This window comes from Lutjanus erythropterus, chromosome 7 (genome assembly GCF_056507025.1).
Source record: "Lutjanus erythropterus isolate fLutEry1 chromosome 7, fLutEry1.hap2, whole genome shotgun sequence".
In the NCBI taxonomy this organism is placed as follows: Eukaryota; Metazoa; Chordata; class Actinopteri; order Lutjaniformes; family Lutjanidae; genus Lutjanus; species Lutjanus erythropterus.
Window position 1 is genome coordinate 18,107,663 of NC_139323.1, and position 19,565 is coordinate 18,127,227.

Sequence of the window (19,565 nt, forward strand, 5' to 3'; positions counted from 1 at the left end):
ACCTCATACAACCCCACTTCAAATAATCTGAACTGTCTGTTTAAGATAGCTCGGCATCAGTTCAAATCAGTTTCCTAATCATAATTATTGCTAGAAAACATCCAGGAGGTGGTGAGAAATTTGGTTTACAGGCACAAAGTTGGCTGGGTGGAATGATATCTGCTTTTAGCTGATGTGTCTGTGACCCAAAGGTTGTCTGACTCAGTTGCTTGGCACCATGGCTGATACTTGGGAACGGTTTTGTTAAACTGCCCCGGGCTCTGGACTGACGTCAGGACACAATATCAATCAATATGCTGACCTCAGAGTCCACGGGCAAGATAAGTGTACTGGGTCTACACTCTCTTCAGGAAACTTCAGGAAATAAAGAGTAAAATCTGTCTGCTACTCTTCAAACTTTTTGCCCCCTGTTTTTGCCACTCATGAGCAAGGAGACGTGGGAAATTAAGGCGACTTGGCTTCCTCATCAAAGTATGCACACAATCATCATCTAAAAGCTCAAACTTCCTCCCTGCTCAGACAAAATATCACTCAGACACATCCGGCCTAGATTGCAAGTCCTCTCCATAGCTGCAGAAGTGCAATAACCAAGTGCTTGAGTGTGTGTAAACAGCGGACTGCAAACAGATGGTTATGTTTTGTCAGAAAAGGGAATCTCCAGAATTAAATTGAGTTTGTAGCACAGATGAAAACTCACCAAAAACAATTTGGGGAGAGCTATGAAGTAGGCAATGTGTGCAGCCAATAAAATAAAAAACACAAAATACATTCCCACTGGAGGTGATCTACTCCACACTGAGCCAGGGGAAGATGCAGACTGAAGGAGGGAGCTGAGAACCAGTTAGACAGCAGAATTTGATATATAATATATTCAGAGTGTTGTAGTCTAGAGATGATGAATATTAATGTTGAGCTTTCTGGACATGTCACAGGCCCAGTGGTGTGAAGAAAGAAGGGAAACTGAGGCTTTTACTACTACTTTTTTCATTACCTTATTAACCTTAATAAAGGAACTCCACCAATTTCACACATCATAGTCTGTTTACAGCTCTTTGGGAGTACTGCTGCATGTGTTGTACAAATTGTATGAAGCCTTTTTGAGTCTCCAGAGGGAGCCAATTGAAATCTGAAATTACCTCAAAGGATGTCACTTGAGTCAGCATCCATTGGGGCAAAACCCAAACCTCTGACAAAGCAGGACAACCCTAAAAACATGGAATTTGACACTTAGATGGACTAAACTCCAACAAAAATCTACTCAGACTGGGGGCCTGTATTCTGATAATAATGTAACTTAGTACTATCCAGCCCAAACTAGCTTTCAAGGCACAGTAATGGGAATGCTTTCATACTTGCATTTGTGTAATCAGAGTACAGGCTGAGACTGTCACGGAGCTCGCTGAAGCATACACTGCTGCCTCCTGCTACGCCCATCCAGTAAATGTTTTTAGGGGGTTTCCTGTTAGTTGTCAAATGGGATTGTGAGTGATGTAAGCACCATGTTTCGACAATCAAGAAGAATTTGTGGAAGCTCTGCTGCTGCAATTTTAATACTACAACAAACAAAAAAAAAGAAACTGTTCATTATGATCCCTAAGGAGTACACTGTGCAAAACACTGAAGTATTCTTTTAGGAATAATTCAAATGAAACCATGACCTTTGACAGCAGTGCCATATGCATGGTGGACCTACAAACATGGACTGACCTACAAATTAGAGCCTCTAAGAGAACAAAAGAACGATGAACTGAAACGCCCTCTGCATTTTGCTCATCCCTTTCCTTCTAGAGAAGTTTTTTGTCAGAACAAACGGTCACTCAGTAATGAGGCTTGCATCAGACTTCCTTTGTTGTTGTATAATGACTAATTATTGACAGAAATCTCTAAATTGCCACATTTTCTCTGCTCAGGTGGATTGTCTGTATCTCGCCATTTCTCACAAAAGTCGATAATTAGCTCTCTGCTGGGCCAGACTCAGTAAGATTAATTTAGCTTAGAGGGTCTCTTTTTTTTTGTTTGGCCCCAGGCCCTTTCTCCTTTTAGGAGCACTTGTTTTCCTTTTATCAGACTTCATTTGGAGCTGCCTCAAGTCTGTCAGCAATGTTTGAGTCCATGTATGATTTCTTACCCAGGTCTCCTTGCAAAAGGAGACTGCTAATTTCACTGCGGCAGACAAGTTAAAAAACCTTAAAGAGACAGTTCACCCCAAAATAAAAGACTACAAATGTTTCCTCGTACTTGTAGTGTTATTTATCCTTAAAGACTGTTGGTGTGAGTTACAGGGTTTTGGAGATATCAGCCATAGAGATGCCTGGCTTCTCTCTAATGTAATGGGACTAAACGGCACTCCACTCAACTTCCAGAAATCATGACCTGGTTGCCCAAGAATAATCCAGACCTTGTTGTAAGCACTTTTATATTGGAGCTATTTTCTGTCTTCCATGTTACATCCACCAACTGTATCATCACACAGAAAGAAGAGTGCACTTTTTGACAAGAGACTCGGGCAGCACATAAACTAATGACAATCCCCTCATCTGAGCAGAAATCTCTCCTCCATGAATCATGCACACCTCCCTTTGCAAGGTGTCCCTTTAATGGTTTAAAATTGCATAACTTATTATACAGTATAGTTCACATTTGTCAGGACATTAGTGGCAAAATTGTCCCTTCTACTTGAAGACAGACATGGCTGTAATTCCTGTCTGATAATTCAGCATTCAGAAATGAGGAAAAGAAAAGTAGACATAATCAGTGGGGACTGCAGACCCACTGAACAACTCAAATTTTGGAAAAAAATAAATAAATAACTTGACGAAAATCAGAGAAGACTCCCACACACTGTCTCACTTTCTGTTTATTTATTAAATATTTAACGTTTCGGTCTGAACGACCTTCATCAGATATATGCACCTGTCATACATTCAGGTGTGTAGAGACCTTTTTTTTTTAAAGATTTTTAGGGAAAAAAATTAATCAACGACAAAATGGACTGGAAAACTAGCATCTGCTGTTTAAGTGAAGCCTATCAGTTCCCATCCTTTCAGTTAAGTGCGATGGTTGGACTAAATGGCTGGAAAACACGAAAGGTGTGACTAATAAGTTACTGACAGCATCGACTCCGAGTATATTGTTTTGAAACACATCCCAGCACTCTAGTCTAGTCAAAGCCAAGTCTTGGTGTTGCAAAGATATAAAACATGTTGTTTTCTCACATGTAAAGTCTGGCTCAGACATGTTCATCATGTCACATGGTGATGTGACATCACATTATTAGGTTCTTAGAGGTGGAAAAACTATTTCGATATTTGAATGTCAAAAGTTTAGCACTGGACGAAAAGTGTTGGAAATTAAGATCTGTAAAGATCCCATGAGAAGTTTTAGTATTCATGTTTTACATGGTCATGCTTCCCCCTTGTGCACGCATGACAGTGCCATGGTGTACTGTTGTAGACCAAGTTAAATACCCTCTGAATGTTATCATAGGTTGGGGGAAGGGAGGATTTCTATCAGTCAACATGTGACTGTGCAGTTAATTGCCAAGGCTGTATTAATGAGAATACATAAATAAACTTTGTTTAAAAAAGTTTATTCAATAGTCTGTCAAACATGTTAAAAGATTGCTAGAAAACGAAATTTCAGGAAGTGTTAGAAGCAACACGTGAAAGACAGCAAATTAAAAATGAATAGATTGATAAAAAATAAAAAAACATACTTGGTACATGTTTTACACAGGTTTTGTGAAAATAGATTTTTGATCTTTTTGGGGGGAAACAAATGCCTGTTAATCTTAATTGTTTAGTTTCTATAAGATACTACAAACCAGAGTCTGCAGCAGGTCATGTCATACTGTCACAGACACTCTCCGGGAGAAAGTTGATGAAAACCTGTTTGTGATGATCGAGCAACAAGCGTATATATAATACAAAGATACAGAAATGCGTAGCCTTCCAGAAAATAACGACTTTTGAAGGAATTTCACACAATACACAAACATATAAACGTTTAAAGTAGGGTAGCCATGCGTAATTTCAAGAATTAATGGCATGCCTACTTCAGTTTACTTGTTCGTAGTTATTCTCACATTAATGTCCTGGCAGTGACGACACTAGAACAAAAGATGACGAGATGCAACAAGTGTCTCCATCCTCCGAGGTTTGAGTCTGAAGTGAAACTCGTCCGCCTGCAGACACACTGCAGCAGCTGCACACAACACCGCTGCCTCGACAGGAATACTGAGGAGAGCAGTTTCGGGACTTGAAATGGCATTTACTGCCCGGATGACAAGACGTCGATTTGTTTTACTGACGATCATAAAAGACGTAAAAGAGAGTGAGGAGGCTGCTGACTTATGGCGAGTTGTGTGAAGGACCAGACCTGAGGTAAGAGAAGAACTGTGCAAGATTTTGAACTGTGGGAACATTAACAAAACTTATTGTTTTATGAAAATGTGTACAATATTGATTTTTTAAAACTGTTTTTTTAATTTAAAAAAATGAAAGAATGAAAGCATTGCATTTCAGTATGATGATTCAAAATAAATTTCTGGAAATTTGAATGGAAAATATGCATCACTGTTTCTGATGTATTTTGTACTTTTCTACATTGCAGAGGAAGTTGGTCACACTCAAAACTTCTGAGCACCTTCCAAGTCAGTTAAAATATGGGTTCTGGTTGGAATGATCACACTTGAAGTAGAACCTGATCCATATATCTGTCGACCGATTTTATTGGCCCAATATTGGCCCATCACAATATTGGTTGTGGTATCTGCATAATTGTTGTCCAATATGCACTGATATGACACCCTTTTCAATAGAACATAGTGCAGATTTTATTTTATTTTGTTAGCTTTATGGACAGCTCTCTGTTTCATCCTTTTTCTTAATTCATGTGTATTTTTATATGTGTATATATTTATATATACACACACACATATATATACATATATATGTATATATCTATATATGCTGTATATCTATATCTATCTATATATGTGTGTGTGTGTGTATATATATATATATATATATATATATATATATATATATATATATATACACTCTGCTACACATATATAGAAACACCTATAAAATCTTCAGCATAGAAATGCAATCAAAAACAAAAAGGACAGCTATTGTAATTTTCTGATGTAACTGTATTAAAATCACCATATAAAATTAGATTGAAACCAACTATAAGGAGTTCTCCAAGTCTGTTAAATAACTGAGATTTCTTTCTGTTCTGTCTTCAGAGGCAGTATATACATGAATTATGTGTTATTTTTCACCCCACTAAAAACAAGCCAACATTAAAAGCCTTGCTGAGCTTAAAAGTAACGAGTAACAACAACCTTCCTGGAAATGTAGTGGAGTCAAAAGTATAATATTTGTGTTTGAAATGTAGTGGAGTCAAAGTCATAAGTTTCCAAAAAAAACAAATACTCAAATAAAGTACAGATACTCAAAAAATGTACTTAAGTACAGTACTAAATTAAATGTACTTTGTTACTGTCTGCCACTGCATATTCATTATCATGAATATAGCAAAGACAACATAATAATAAGTTTAACTCATAAAGTACCCTGAAATGACAATAAAAAGATTTTTTATTATATCATAAGAAAACCACTTAACTATTATAAAAAAGATTACACATATGACTTCATGTCATGGTAACATGTAAACAATGCCCTTATCAGTGCCAGCTGCACTGTACATTCTATGGATTGTATGTATTATATAATGTATAAAGAATATTGTTCAATATATTGATATCAGAATTTTTTTAGTCCTAATATTGGTATCCGCATCAGACCCAAAAAATATCAGTCAGGCTCTGATTTGAAGTAAATCTATCACCAGACAACACATAAATTCATAAAGCTACTTTTTAGATATGTTCCCACAATTTAATCATACATCCCATCGACCATTAATCCTGTCCTTCAGATTTCATTTCCACCATGTCAGCCAATGGAAGCTCAGAGACAGGCTGCAGGTCAGAGGTCAAGCCAAACAACGTCACCTGCAGCCAGAAGGAACTGTCTATCACCGCCTCTGCCATCTCCATGACCGTGGGCATCTTCTCCAACAGCCTTGCCCTCTTCATCCTCGTCAAATCCTACAACCGCATCCGTGTCAAGTCCAAGGCGTCCTTCCTGCTGTTTGCCAGCAGTCTGGTGGTCACAGACCTCCTGGGTCATCTCATCAACGGCTCCTTGGTGCTTTATGTCTACAGCTACGACAAGAAATGGGAGTTGTTTGACCCTCATCATATCGTGTGCACCATCTTTGGGGTGTGCATGGTGTTCTTTGGCCTGAGCCCCGTGTTCCTGGGGAGCGCCATGGCGGTGGAGCGCTGCATTGGAGTCACCAGACCTATCTTCCACTCCACAACGTTAGCTTCACACCACATGAAAAGGCTGCTGGGACTCACCTGGCTGCTCGCTGCCCTGGTGGCTCTGCTGCCGGTGCTGCTGTTGAGGCCCTACAGAGTTCAGAGCTCCAGGAGCTGGTGCTTCTTCCATATGGAGGATCCCAAAGACTGGCTGGATGTGCTCCCGCCTCTACTTTTCTCCATGCTGGGGCTGTTGGCCCTACTGCTCTCCATTGTGTGCAACGCTCTAACAAGCTGCGCTCTGCTGCAGGCCAGACTGCGGCGCAAGCATCACTGCAGAGGCACCTCCTACCACATAGAGATGATCTGCCAGCTGATGGCTATCATGTTGGTGTCCTGCGTGTGCTGGGGCCCACTACTGGTAAGAAACTCTCCTCGGTAGACCTTTACAGGTCCAGTGTGTAACTCAGACCTATTGGCAGAATATGGCAGAAATGTGATTAATTCTCATAAATATGTTTTATTAGTGTGTAATCACCTGAAAATATATAATTTTTTTCTATTGGATGAGACATTTATATCTACAGGATGTGGTTCCTCTTCCACAGAGTCCACCATGTTGCACTGCCATGTTTCTACAGTAGCCTTTTGCAAGTTTTGCAGCCACCCAGGGTTCTCCTACACGCTTTGAAGGGAAGGATGAAGTGCTGTGTTTGGAATCTTCAAGCTAAATTCCACATAGTGGTCCTGTGATTCTGTTAACTCTATGTTTAAAAAATCACAGTGAGCAGGATGAAACTGCAGGAGCCCTTTCATATTGTTGTGTCAGATAAGAGTTGCACATTCCCTACTGCCTTAATCTAGGCCGATGTGTTAACCGACCCTTCAAGTGCCGCCCCTGTTCACTCTTTGCTCAAATGACAGTGGAACAAACTTGGTGCTTCAGTCAACTTTCTCCTTTCCTGTTTTTTGTGTGCTACTTAAATATACTATGTGCTAGGCTCTATGTTGAAAATAAACAACAAATTTTGAAGGTGGTTCAGAGACATTGCTGGCAACCTGTAAAAGCAGCATAGTCACATCTTAAGTTAGCAAATGTTAGCAAAACCCTAGCAAGCTAATCTATATCATCCATCTATCTTTAAATGTAAATTTCCACATATTAGCTTTCTGATCCTCGAACAACATGTCCCTTTTGCCTGTGTATCTGTCATGGATTTTAAACATGATAAGTACAAAGTGACTGTCAAGAGACAACAAAATGGGTTTTTCAAAACCTGGCAGGTTTTATTATCCATGATGTGTGATGACTGTTTTTAAGTTTCTCGCACTGCTGCGTTTCATTTTCATCCCTCTCATTCTTTGATGCCAAAGTTCTTGTCTTTTCGTTTCGTCAAGACTCAGTGCTTCTGTAGTTGTACTAAGTGACCTTTAAATCTCTAAACTCATAAAAGAACTGCAGTATGTCCAAACCCTACAAACCCTTCAAAATGTCCATTTGCTCCCGACTGAACTAGACATGCGTCCCTTCATACCTCTTACTGCTGCTCCAAGAGTGCATTGTGATCTGCACCATCTCCTGAGTTCATGTCACAGTTATAGGAAGAACCTCTGACCATATTTCTCAAATATTTTTGTCATGATGCTCATTTAACCATGGTAGCGCACTGAATTTTTCCATTAGGTTATTTAGAAAGAGTTTGTCCTCCAGTGCTTTTGTTCGGGTGATAACCACTTTGCACCAAACATGGTGTAATAGAGGGGTTTGAGAAACACCTCAGGATAAACAGCTACTGTGAGTGAAGTTTTCCAATAGTTGTGACCTAACATATAATTTATCATAATGAGAGTCCCATATAAACAAAGCCTTGGCGTGGTGTTCATTGAAAGACCGTGATCGAGCGACTGAAGTGGTATTTTAAAACAAGCAAATACTGCGACTGAGTTATTAAAAACTGTGTATTACTTTTATCCTTAGCATAACAGTAAATCATAGCAATAAATCCAATCTGCTTTTCTCCAGTTTAGACAGTAACTATTAATTTATGATTTTGCAATCATCGTGCAAATGCCCTTGTGGAGGATAATGAATGTGCCACTCAGGAGAAGACGCTCAATGATATACACCCTCGGTCTTGAAAAGATGTTTGAAAACATAATTGCTACATGCTCTTTTGTGTTAACAATGAGTTTAAGTTATTACTCTGGTAAAACATGTTTATATCTTATTCTAACACAAGGGGCTATGATCTTGTTTCTGCGCGAGAGGTCACAGGTTCAGATCCTTGACGAGCCCCCAATTAATGACCCAGCTGTCTACGGGAAAGGGAGGCAACAAAAGACCAGATGGATTTGGTAAAATTAAGTTATTTATATGTGGAACTCAGATTTGCAAATGTCACAAAACAAAAAGAAGTGAACTACAAAGGAAGTCTGTGTGTGCTGCTCATATCAAGTTATTAAATATAACCAAAAGAGGACTAACTAATAAAAAGTTGTTCACAAATAGAGGACTCATAAACCAAAGCTTTTGCCAATACAAATATATCTCTAAACTAAGTACAGATAAAACCTCAACTATCTTAGCCATAGTCAGTGCAATACCTACAGTAGACGAAAGTAGACACATCCACAGTTTGTCAAGAGGGTCAGCAGAGTACTTTTAACCACCTAAAAAATGATCCATCTAACAAAAAATCAATATCTGTTTAAGTGTACACTATATATAGAATATTTTCACTGCTTAACCTTGCGTCACTTTCTAATGGGAAACTGAAGCTGTTACATGGCTTTCTCAACTGGACAAAAATAACGTTACTTCGCAGAACAAGGAAATTGTTAATCTGAACTAACCCTTTAAAGCACCAAATACACAGTGGTAGACCAGCAACTTCTGTGTTCTGCAAGGTAAAATTACTGGTTTTGTCAACAGAGCCTAGTGGTCTTTGAAGAGAGCACAGGTGGATATAATAGCTTCAGTTTCCCATTGGAAAAGTTTGTCTCACAGAAAAGTAAAGCAGTGAAAATAACCTAAATATAGTGCACACTCAAAATGTATATTGATTTTTTTGTAGGTGTCTAAAATCCATTTTGCTGCCTCTCTAAACTGGGGGTATGCTGACAGTGATGTACTGTATGTACACTGACTATGGTTAAGTGTCTCATACAACCCCACTTCAAAAAACCCAAACTACCCCTGTAAGGTATTTATTAAAGGATTTGCCCACAAACTGCAATGACATACTGCCTCTTCAAACACAATTATAAATGAACCCCCACATTTTCTGTCACCTCCCATTATTGCCGGTGGTTGTGCTGGCTCTGGTTCAACATCCACTGATCTGAAAATTGGTGGTTCAAGTGTGAAGTATCCTTGGGCAAGATACTGAACCCCATATTGCCCCCAGTGGCCGTTCCATTGGTGTGTGATTGTGTAAGTGAATGGGTGAATGAAGCATGACTAGACTAGAAAGACTAGAAAAGCGCTTTACAAATGCCAAGTCCGTTTATCATATTTCATGACCTCTCCTACAGATCCACGTCATCGTCCTGAGCACCAGAGACAAGGATGAGCCTGCGTCTTTCAGTCTCTTGATGGTGGTACGTATGGCCACATGGAACCAGATCCTGGACCCCTGGGTCTACATCCTGCTGAGGAAGGCTGTTCTGAGGAAGATCTTCACATTATTCCACAGCTGCTGGGGCTCAAAACTTCATCACCTACACCGCTGGCAGCGCAGTATACTCCGCAGCTCAATAGAGACCAGCAACTCAGGTGTTGGCCTGTCTGACAGCCGCTGCCTCAACAGATTACCTCTGCCAGATACTGCAATCAAATCTATAACCTGAACCGCGGTCGCAGTGTTTTGATCACCTGCGAGAGAAACAGGAAGAGGCTGTGAAGATCTTTGTTGGAGTACAGATGGGTCAAAGTTGTTAGACTCCTCACAGGATGCTCATTTGGAATATTACATAAGCTGCCATTATGATGTTGGTTTCTATTTTCTCTTTGGAATTATAAAATGACTGACCATGAACTGACAGCATTGTGGTATAGTGTGTAATGTGGGATAAACCTTTTGTTCTCAACTTTCAGCTCTGTTGCCTGCATTAAAATCTGTCTAACTGTTCACAGTGTTCAGACACCATTGTTGTTTCAGTCATTTCTTTATTCTGCTTTTGTATTGGACAAAATACCACTTTTGCTCTTAATGCTGCTGAAATTTTTATATGTAAGCTCCAGCCTGTGCCTGTAACCTTACCTATGAGATTTTACTGAATGTGTTTGTTTCTCTTTGTCTTACTTTGTTACTGCCATTACTGACCCTGGTTATACATAGACCATGTGTATTTGAGCTCATGTGTGAATGGTAAAATGATATGGATTGATGATTATGAGCTAATAAATAGTGAGATATTATTACTATATTATTAATATAGTGAGATCTCAACATTTCTCTGGATTATAATGCAAATAGATAATTAGTGCAGTTTAAGCAAGTTGAGCACTAAACGTCTGCAAAATAATGCATAATGACAACTGAGCTTTGATTCAGTCTGCAGACGTATTTATGCAGATAATACAGGGTAATCACTGCTGGTCTCTGTCTTTGCTTTGTCATGGACGTGCATATTGCTGTTTTTCAGTGGAAGATGCCACAGCATGCCACACTGTTTCAGGAAATTTTATACAACCATGAATTAAATCAGACAGAAAAGGACCTGTCAGTCTATAAGTGAAATGCTTGTAGGTAATTACTGTAAATGCAATACACTGAAAAAGTGCTTTTGTAGCATGTCATGTCATTTCTCTCTTTTTAAATCTTTTAAATTAATTTTTCTGGACTGCCTGATAAAGATGAAAATGGAACAACAGATCAAAAACATTACAGTGCAAATGGAATACTTTTTAAAAAATGTTATAACTGATGACAGTCAGGGTAATCTTTTGAGGAGAAGGTCTCTCTGTCTTTGTTCCCATGGAGTCTGAAGTGTGGCATAAGGATAATTAAAGACTTTTTCACTGTTAAATTGTAATCATGTATAATTATCCAATTGCAGTCAATTATATTAATTATAATTGATCTATCATGGCACATTTTAAAAAGGTAATATGAGTTGATTAATTAAATTTGGATCCACATAAACATGTGTCATGAACCAAAGTTAAAAAACACAGCTGTTATGTGTTGGTAGAACTGCTAATCACAACTCCTGCTGCTCCTGCTGCTCCTGCTGCTCCTGCTGCTCAGGAGATTTACTGGAATTACAATAACTCTTAGGTGACACACTGCTGACACATCTTTGACAACTGTCTGTCAATTAGAGTGGACTGTGAATATTACAGTAGATAGATAGATAGATAGATAGATAGATAGATAGATAGATAGATAGATAGATAGATAGATAGAACACACTAAACTAAAATAAAATGTTAAACAAAAAAAGATAACTTGCTATATACATAAGACATTTTTTAAGTTTCAAAATGCATTATTTTATTAATCAATTTACAATAGTTATTTTAAATATAAAACAAAATACTACTTTATTGATTATAATTAAGAGGGATTTTTATTAAGAGGGATAAAAATAAATAATAATAATAATAAAATGCTAGAGGTGTGGTTTGAGACATATATTTGAACCTTTTTTGACATAAAATCTTTTCAAAATTAAAACTTTAATCTAGTGAAAGAAGAAGGATATCCTCATGGTAAGTCATAATTATGAGCTAAAAGACAGAATTATTATGATATAATTATGACTTTTTATTCCCCAGCCTAATTTCGACTTTTTATCTCATAGTTAGGAATTTTTACCTCATTAATTATTATTTTTTATTTCATGATTATGCCATTTTATCTCAGTGCCTAAATTTGACTTTTTATCTCATCATTTTAACTTTAACTCTTAATCTCATAATTATGACTTTTTATGTCATAATTTCGATTTGTATCTCATAATTATGACTTACCACTGGACTGGCGGAAATGTGCTTTTAAATCATTCTTTGGGAAGATGCAAACTATCTTACAGCTCTTGGGTGCACTGTCACCTTGTAGCGGAGCCCCGTTTGTTAGTGTAATTTACAAAATGTCCTCGAGGTGGCAGCACGACGCCAAAATCCCTCCCGCTGGTCGGAAACGAAGAAGAAGAAAAATCCGTATGGTATGTGACGTAATCTCTTCCTGATAACCTCCATCTTTCAGTACCGCATGTCTCTGTGGATATTTGGGCAGGTTTGTGATGATAAATGTTGATTTGTGTCTAGTGTGCGGTGTGTGTGGAGTGTGTGTGTTGGTGTGTGTTGGTGTGTGTTGGCGGCAGAGCTGTCGGAGCAGTGACACGGTGTGTGTGTTCAGTCTGAACGGCCTGTGTTGTGTTTTCATCTGCAGCTGCTAACCAGACACACACACACACACACACAGACATACACACACAGCAGACTGTCTGCTGCTGACAAGTTGGAGCCAGTCTGAGTTATTATTGCATCAGCTGGTCTAATTTTACTGTCTGTTTAATGTCTTTTAATCGGGTCGACTTGTAGATAAAATCAGCTCTTTTTAATCAGGCAGGTGTTCGGAAGCTGGACCCTTGAGCTCATGTTGTTCCAGCTAATGTTGCAGCTCAGAATCAACATGGAAAACAGCAGCATGCTAGCTGTTTAGCTAGTTACACAAAACATCAATTTGTTTCCAACATTATCTGTATTTTTTCCTCGTGTTGTAGGTGAGAACATGAATCAAGAAAAATTGGCAAAACTTCAAGCCCAGGTCCGGATAGGAGGAAAGGTAAGTTGACACCCAGCGTGGTCTGTTGTTTTGATTATGGTGGTGTCATGTAAGGTGATGTGGTGCATTCAAACCAAATTAAATAATGACCTATTTATAGGTGTGTGAGTGAGTAAATGAGAGAGCAATGTGTTCCCTTCATATGACCAGAGCTGAAATCCAAATATATTAAAATAATAATAATAATAATAATAAGTTATTGGCTATTTGAGCCTTGCAATCAACTAACTTAAATAAAGTAATAAATAACTGAGCTGAAACCAATTAATTAATCAGATCGCTGACACTTCCAGTTTTTATCAGTCACTTTAACACATTTCTCAGATCAGAATTTAATTTCTTAAAACTGCGTGTTTACCATGTCATTGCAATACAGAAAATAGAAAAGCAAAACTGTTTTGCAGTGCTGCTAGCACAAAGAGAAAAAAAATGCAAATAAAGAATGTAAACATAGGAAACACCCCTTAGGCATAACTGTGCATGCAGCTCCCAGCTGCACCTCCTGTTGTCCCTGTTTTTTGGACTCGGATCCTCATCCACATCACAGTGACTATCTCCCCTCGCAATGCAGCATCGACAGAAACTATGTGGATGTCTTTTCCAGCCACTGCAGGTATCTGCTGTGATGGATTTTTTTTTTCCTTGTGCCATGCAGTGCCGTAAAACTGTTATCACAAGGTCAGTAACTTGGGCTGTTAAATTACAGTACGAACGGTAATGGCGTAGACATGAATCCTGTCCAGTTTCTTGCAGTCAGTCTCCCACATGCTTTTCAGAGTAGAGATGCGCCGATTGGCCAGTGAGCAGAATCGGACGGTCACTTTTAGATGATCCGATTCTGGTCAAACTTACATGGATGCCCCACGTAATAGTTTACATCATGCGCACAGTGACACTCTCTGAACAATTACTTTTTGTTTTGTTTTTTTTCACAACAGATTTGAATTTCTCATTCCTTCAAGCAAACTGCACGTGTTGGTTGGCACATGTGTAAAACAGTAAATACAATTGTCTATAATTTGCACAACAAGCACTTCCACATGGCTCATTGATTAAAACTGATGAGTTGATTCTCAGTAATTCTAAACCTCTTCCCAACTTCTCAACATTTTAACATTGTTTCAGCCATCACATGCAAAAGGATCAAACTATGAAAATCTGTCACACATACATGTGTATTCTGTAAATATTTCTGACCTGGATTGTTTGTGATTAGTGCTAAATTGGCAAATAAGCTGCCAGCTGATAGTTATGAACTAGGAGTCACATGGAGGTCATTTTGCTGCAGATTTTCTTTTCACTGTGTATGACTTTACATGAAAGCTCGAAGGTAAATTTTCTGTTTCAGTACATGTAACACATCACTACAATTCATTTTACTCCATACATAAAAATGTGCATATCTTTTTTTCCTTACTACAGTGGTGCACAGCATTGACTTTTCCCGTTGAACTGTTGAAATCTGTATCTGAAAAACTCAGTACGATACACAACAGCATTCACCTGAACATCCCACACTGTAACATTATATATGGAATAGAAAACAAGGAAAAGCAATGTAGGTTCCCTTTAAGGGATTTAAGGAATCTTTCTTAACATGGTGTTTTTAGTTTTTCTTTTACAAATTTATGTAAAATTGGCAGATATGTCTTTTGAGTCTCAGTTTTTAATATCCATATGAACCTCGATATATAGACAGCAGCACTAAATTTAAACAGATTTTTGATAGAAACACATTTAATTCATATGAGTACTGATTAAAGAATGTTGTATGAAACACTGTAATGCAGCAATATTTTACAACAAAGGCTGTTGCCGACTTTTCTTTTTCTCCTGATGATGTCATTCTTGTAAGTCGTAGCTTTAAGTCACTGTCGTTTAGGGGTTTTACGTCTACTTTGGTTTTTAGGGATCTGCGCGCAGGAAGAAGAAGGTTGTGCACAGAACTGCAACAGCTGATGACAAAAAGCTCCAGAGTTCATTAAAGAAACTGGCGGTCAACAATATTGCTGGAATTGAGGAGGTAAATTCATGTGGATCTTCTGTACAAGGAAACCTTCCTTTACATTGATGTGATTGTTAATCTGTTCAGATGTGAGAATGAATGTATAGACCAGACTGCTTCCAGATTTTTCCACATTTATGTGATTGTGTAAAGTAATATGCATACATTTACTCAGCAGTAGCAGGAGTAGGAGTCTTAAAACTCCTCACTGAAGCACATTTAGCCATGAGCGTTCTTCTGTTCTCAGGTGAACATGATCAAGGATGACGGGACTGTGATCCATTTCAACAACCCCAAAGTTCAGGCCTCTCTGTCCGCCAACACCTTCGCCATCACGGGCCACGCTGAGACCAAGCAGCTGACAGAGATGCTCCCCGGCATCCTCAGTCAGCTGGGAGCGGACAGCCTCAGCAGCCTGCGCAAACTGGCAGAACAGTTCCCTCGGCAAGGTGGGTGTGCCTGGACCTCTTGGACCAATGACATTTCAGAATCACTGTGGAAGGGGAGGGCGAGGAGCTCTGTCTTACCAGTACAGAGCATGTAGTAGTTGTGTGATGAGTCTCGCTGCACCAGGCTGATTTGCATGTTGGTGGTTTTAAAAGGTGAAATGTTACTGGTGTAAAATATGGATTTGACTACTCAAGTATAATTTTTGCATGCAGCATTATCATTTCCTTTAAATTTACATCATACGGTACTGGTCATGTCACAGGAGCATTATAATGCTTCTTTAGGACCAGTATTTAAATTAAAGCTAGAGCTGTTGGTATTCTATATATTTCTTATTGCCAACAAAGCCCATTAAAATACCCAAACCAGCGATGTAGCAGTTCATCTCTCAGTGCCTTCAGACGCCCCCTGTGGCTCTCAGTCACAGGCCTAAGGTAGTCAATGAACTGCTGTTATTTGTGAGGTAAATAAATGGGTGTTTGTAACAAAAGCTTGGGCAGCTCAAGTTACAGAAGTAAATAGGACACGACATTGAACCTCAATAGTCTAATATTTGAGCGGGGTACTTGACAGGTCATTTTAGGAAACAGAAATTCACTTCGCTGACATTAGTTTTGAGTTGGATATTTGACAGACATTCACTCTGGATCCTGCAGCATCATCTTACTCACTTTCGCCAAGCGTTGGCAGTAAGAGGACAGTTATCTCACCTTAAAGCCCTTGTTTTTAACCACAGACGTTTCACTTGGGGACCATCAATAAATCACTGTCTGAGTGACAGAAAACCAATATTATGTTCTGTGCCTTGGTGCTGACTTATTAGTGAAAATTACAAAAATATACTGAATTGGTCTTTTGGCAGACCTGCTTTGGTTGCTAATATAAAATAATTACTTTTTTATATAAATATTTGAAAATCATTGCACAACACTTTTTTTATTTTAGTGCTTCTTCTTTTGTTTTACATCTTTATCATAACGTATATATTAATATATAAGTACAGAAAACATTAACAGTTGCATAAGCACTGTCTGATGTACTGTAGATATATTTATAGCCAAAGCTTATTTCCAACACCAGTCCCAGCTATTGAATTCTCTCTTTTCCCTGAAGACTTTTTTTTTTTGGCAGCCATAGCTTATAGAAACTCAAGAAGACGAGCCACAGTCACAATTTAGAGGAAAAGACACTGAGCCATAGCCACAGTCTTTGATGCATATTTTAGTTGATGAAATATTAACACTTTTTTGAAATTTGGTTTACAACATACTGCAATAGATTTTTGCGTTTTGTGCCCAACTCAAACTTTTACAAACTTTCTGCTGACCTTTAGTTGAGATAATTCACTAATATTCTTTGGATAAACTTATAGTAAAAGTTAAAGTTAGAAACTCTAAAATATTGTTTTTCAAACTTTGGTCACAGTTAACTGTGAACCTGATTGTTAGTATTTTGCTGCCTTAAGATTAAATGGTTTACGCTATGATTTTTTAAATACAACATTTTGGGGTTTGTAAAACTCAAAGTTTTATGTTAATCTAAAGAAGAAAAGTGAATTATCTCAACAAAAGATCAGCAGTTGGTAAAACTTCTTCAAAACTTGATAATTTGACTGGGGCTCAAAACTCAAAAATCTATTGCAGTATGTTGGCTTAAAATTTTGAGCTGTGTCGACTTTCCCATAGACCTACAACAATGAAACATGAAAAATATTTTAAAAATCTAATATTATTCATTTCCATGTCATTTTTTGCCAAAGTCACAGGAAGCCACTGGAGAGGAGTTTAAGAGCCACATGCTGCTCTGGAGCCTCGGGTTGCAGACCCCTGGATTAAATCATAGTTGTTTTCCACTAACTTCAATGTCATGTGACCCACCTGTTAGTATCTGTTCAGTGAATACATAGTGCACTTGTTGAGGACTATTTTCAGCTGTGGATGGACTCAAAATAAACTACGATGCCCATGTTCATGCTAATGAAGCAACATGTCACCCAGTGTGAATGTGTGTCTCTCTAATGTGTTTTTAATCGTTTTTGAACAACAGTGGAGCTCTGTGGCACAGAGGAATACCAAAATATTTGTCGGCAGGATGACTACATTTTTGTTTTGCTTTTGCTGCTCTTTTCATGGGATTTGTGAACGATAAGAAAAATATAGACATCACTAGAATTCTCCTAGCAGAAAATATACGTATGTTTACAATCATTTAACCGCCAAAGCCATAATATGTTCTTTATTTGTACATTTCATCTTAGCTCTCGACAGTAAGGCTCCAAAGGCAGAGGACATTGAGGAAGAGGATGATGATGTTCCAGGTATGGACAGTTAGATATTACATTTATAAATGTTACAGTTGTATGTGTGTGTGTGTGTGTGTGTGTGTGTGTGTGTGTGTTCATGCACTAATTTTCATTATGCTAACCCTGGATTTGATCATATTTGAAAAAGTTTTTTTTAAGTCTACTGTTTAGATAAAGAAGATCCACACATTAAAAGTGCTATTTTGTCTGCTTCAGTCCTTGAAAAGAATAAATTCATCCGCATTTGATATTATGGAGAGTAATAGAGTAAATATATACAGTACTTTCCTTTTCAATGTAATAATTCACAATGTGTTGTCGTGCAGATCTGGTGGAGAACTTCGATGAAGCATCAAAGAACGAGGCGAACTGACACACATGAAGTTCATGTGCACTCGGACTGGACTGCAATGAAGCGAGAATCCTTCTGTGTTTTTAAGTCATCCAGACATATCAGACACTATCCCCTCAAACCAGAGACTTTTCTATTTTACAGTGGCCCACGGACGTCCGAGTCTGACTGGCTTGTGCACTTATAAACAAAAGAAAGAAAATACTCCCTTCTGGTAAATGGTTAAATCCCCTCACCACATTGTCAGTCGAGGTCAGGACTACAGTGGTCATTAAAGCAAGTCTTAAGACTTTTTGTTTATGAAACAAAATAAAGGTGATTAACATTTTTTAGATGGTGCTGTGGTCATTGACAAGATTGTGAAGAAAGAAAAAATCAACTCATCTTTACTAGTATTTATCTTTAGAACACATCAGAACTTATTAAACATGAGTTCTCCTAACTTGAAGTCTTTTGACTTGAAACGATGAGTTAAATGAATGTACTGCACAGAGTTCAATCAACTCTTTGTTTTTAAAGATACATGATCAGCATATTAGCAGACATCCCAGCATGCATTATGTGAGAGTTAAAACTTTTTATAGTTCAGAGAAAACATGATAGAAACTTGCTCAGTTTCAGATTCACTTTAAGATAAGTCTTGGTTGCTTGTTTTCAATTCAAAATTAGTTGAATTCTTAAAATTTGATAAATTTGCGCCAGTACTAGAACTAATTAGTTCTTTGTGTCAAATGAAGAACTGACCCTTCAAATTGAGAAAAAAGGGGAAGGAAATCAAATGTGTTGTTGTGTATTTGTGTTTAATCATTACAAAATTGCCTCAACTTCTCTTTTCAAATTAAGCCAACTTGAGATGTCATGCAGCCAGGACTCACATTTGTCAATGCGACTGAAAAGTTGACTATTATTGAACATGTTTTCTCATGCCGATTCACTAGTTTATCTGACTAGAAAAGCTTACTTTGAATCATTACAAATTTACCTCAAATTATCTTTTCAAATTCACAATAACTTTTTAAAGTTAAAACGAATAGTTTCTTCTACAGTGTGGTAGTAATCCATCAAATTTGTTTGTCATATTTGTCAGTTGTTGGTTCAACTTGATATCTTAGGCTTATTGAACATGTTTTCTCAAGTACAACTGTTTTAATATCAAATTTTCTTGACAAGGAAAGTTTTTCAGCTTTTCCTTTAAAATTCAGTCGACTTAGAATTTTAAGGCAGTTAGGACAAAATCTTTTATGTTAAAATAAATAGTTTATTTTTCACATGTGGAAATGGTCCACTAACCCAGTGATGAAGCAAGCTGAATCCTGAGATATTTG

The 19,565-nt window shown here is 37.9% G+C and overlaps 2 protein-coding genes across 2 annotated transcripts; both read left to right on the forward strand.

Annotated features, from left to right (window-relative positions):
• The first annotated feature begins 5,963 nt into the window (after nucleotides 1-5,963).
• On the forward strand, nucleotides 5,964-10,186 carry ptgfr (prostaglandin F receptor (FP)). Its single transcript, XM_084722208.1, has 2 exons — nucleotides 5,964-6,758; nucleotides 9,872-10,186. Exons 1-2 carry the CDS (start codon nucleotides 5,964-5,966, stop codon nucleotides 10,184-10,186), a joined length of 1,110 nt encoding a protein of 369 aa, XP_084578334.1.
• A 2,297-nt stretch (nucleotides 10,187-12,483) lies between these two features.
• On the forward strand, nucleotides 12,484-18,572 carry btf3l4 (basic transcription factor 3-like 4). Its single transcript, XM_084723008.1, has 6 exons — nucleotides 12,484-12,579; nucleotides 13,070-13,131; nucleotides 15,041-15,154; nucleotides 15,384-15,585; nucleotides 17,844-17,903; nucleotides 18,215-18,572. Exons 2-6 carry the CDS (start codon nucleotides 13,078-13,080, stop codon nucleotides 18,259-18,261), a joined length of 477 nt encoding a protein of 158 aa, XP_084579134.1. The 5' UTR covers nucleotides 12,484-12,579; nucleotides 13,070-13,077; the 3' UTR covers nucleotides 18,262-18,572.
• The last annotated feature ends 993 nt before the right edge of the window (nucleotides 18,573-19,565 follow it).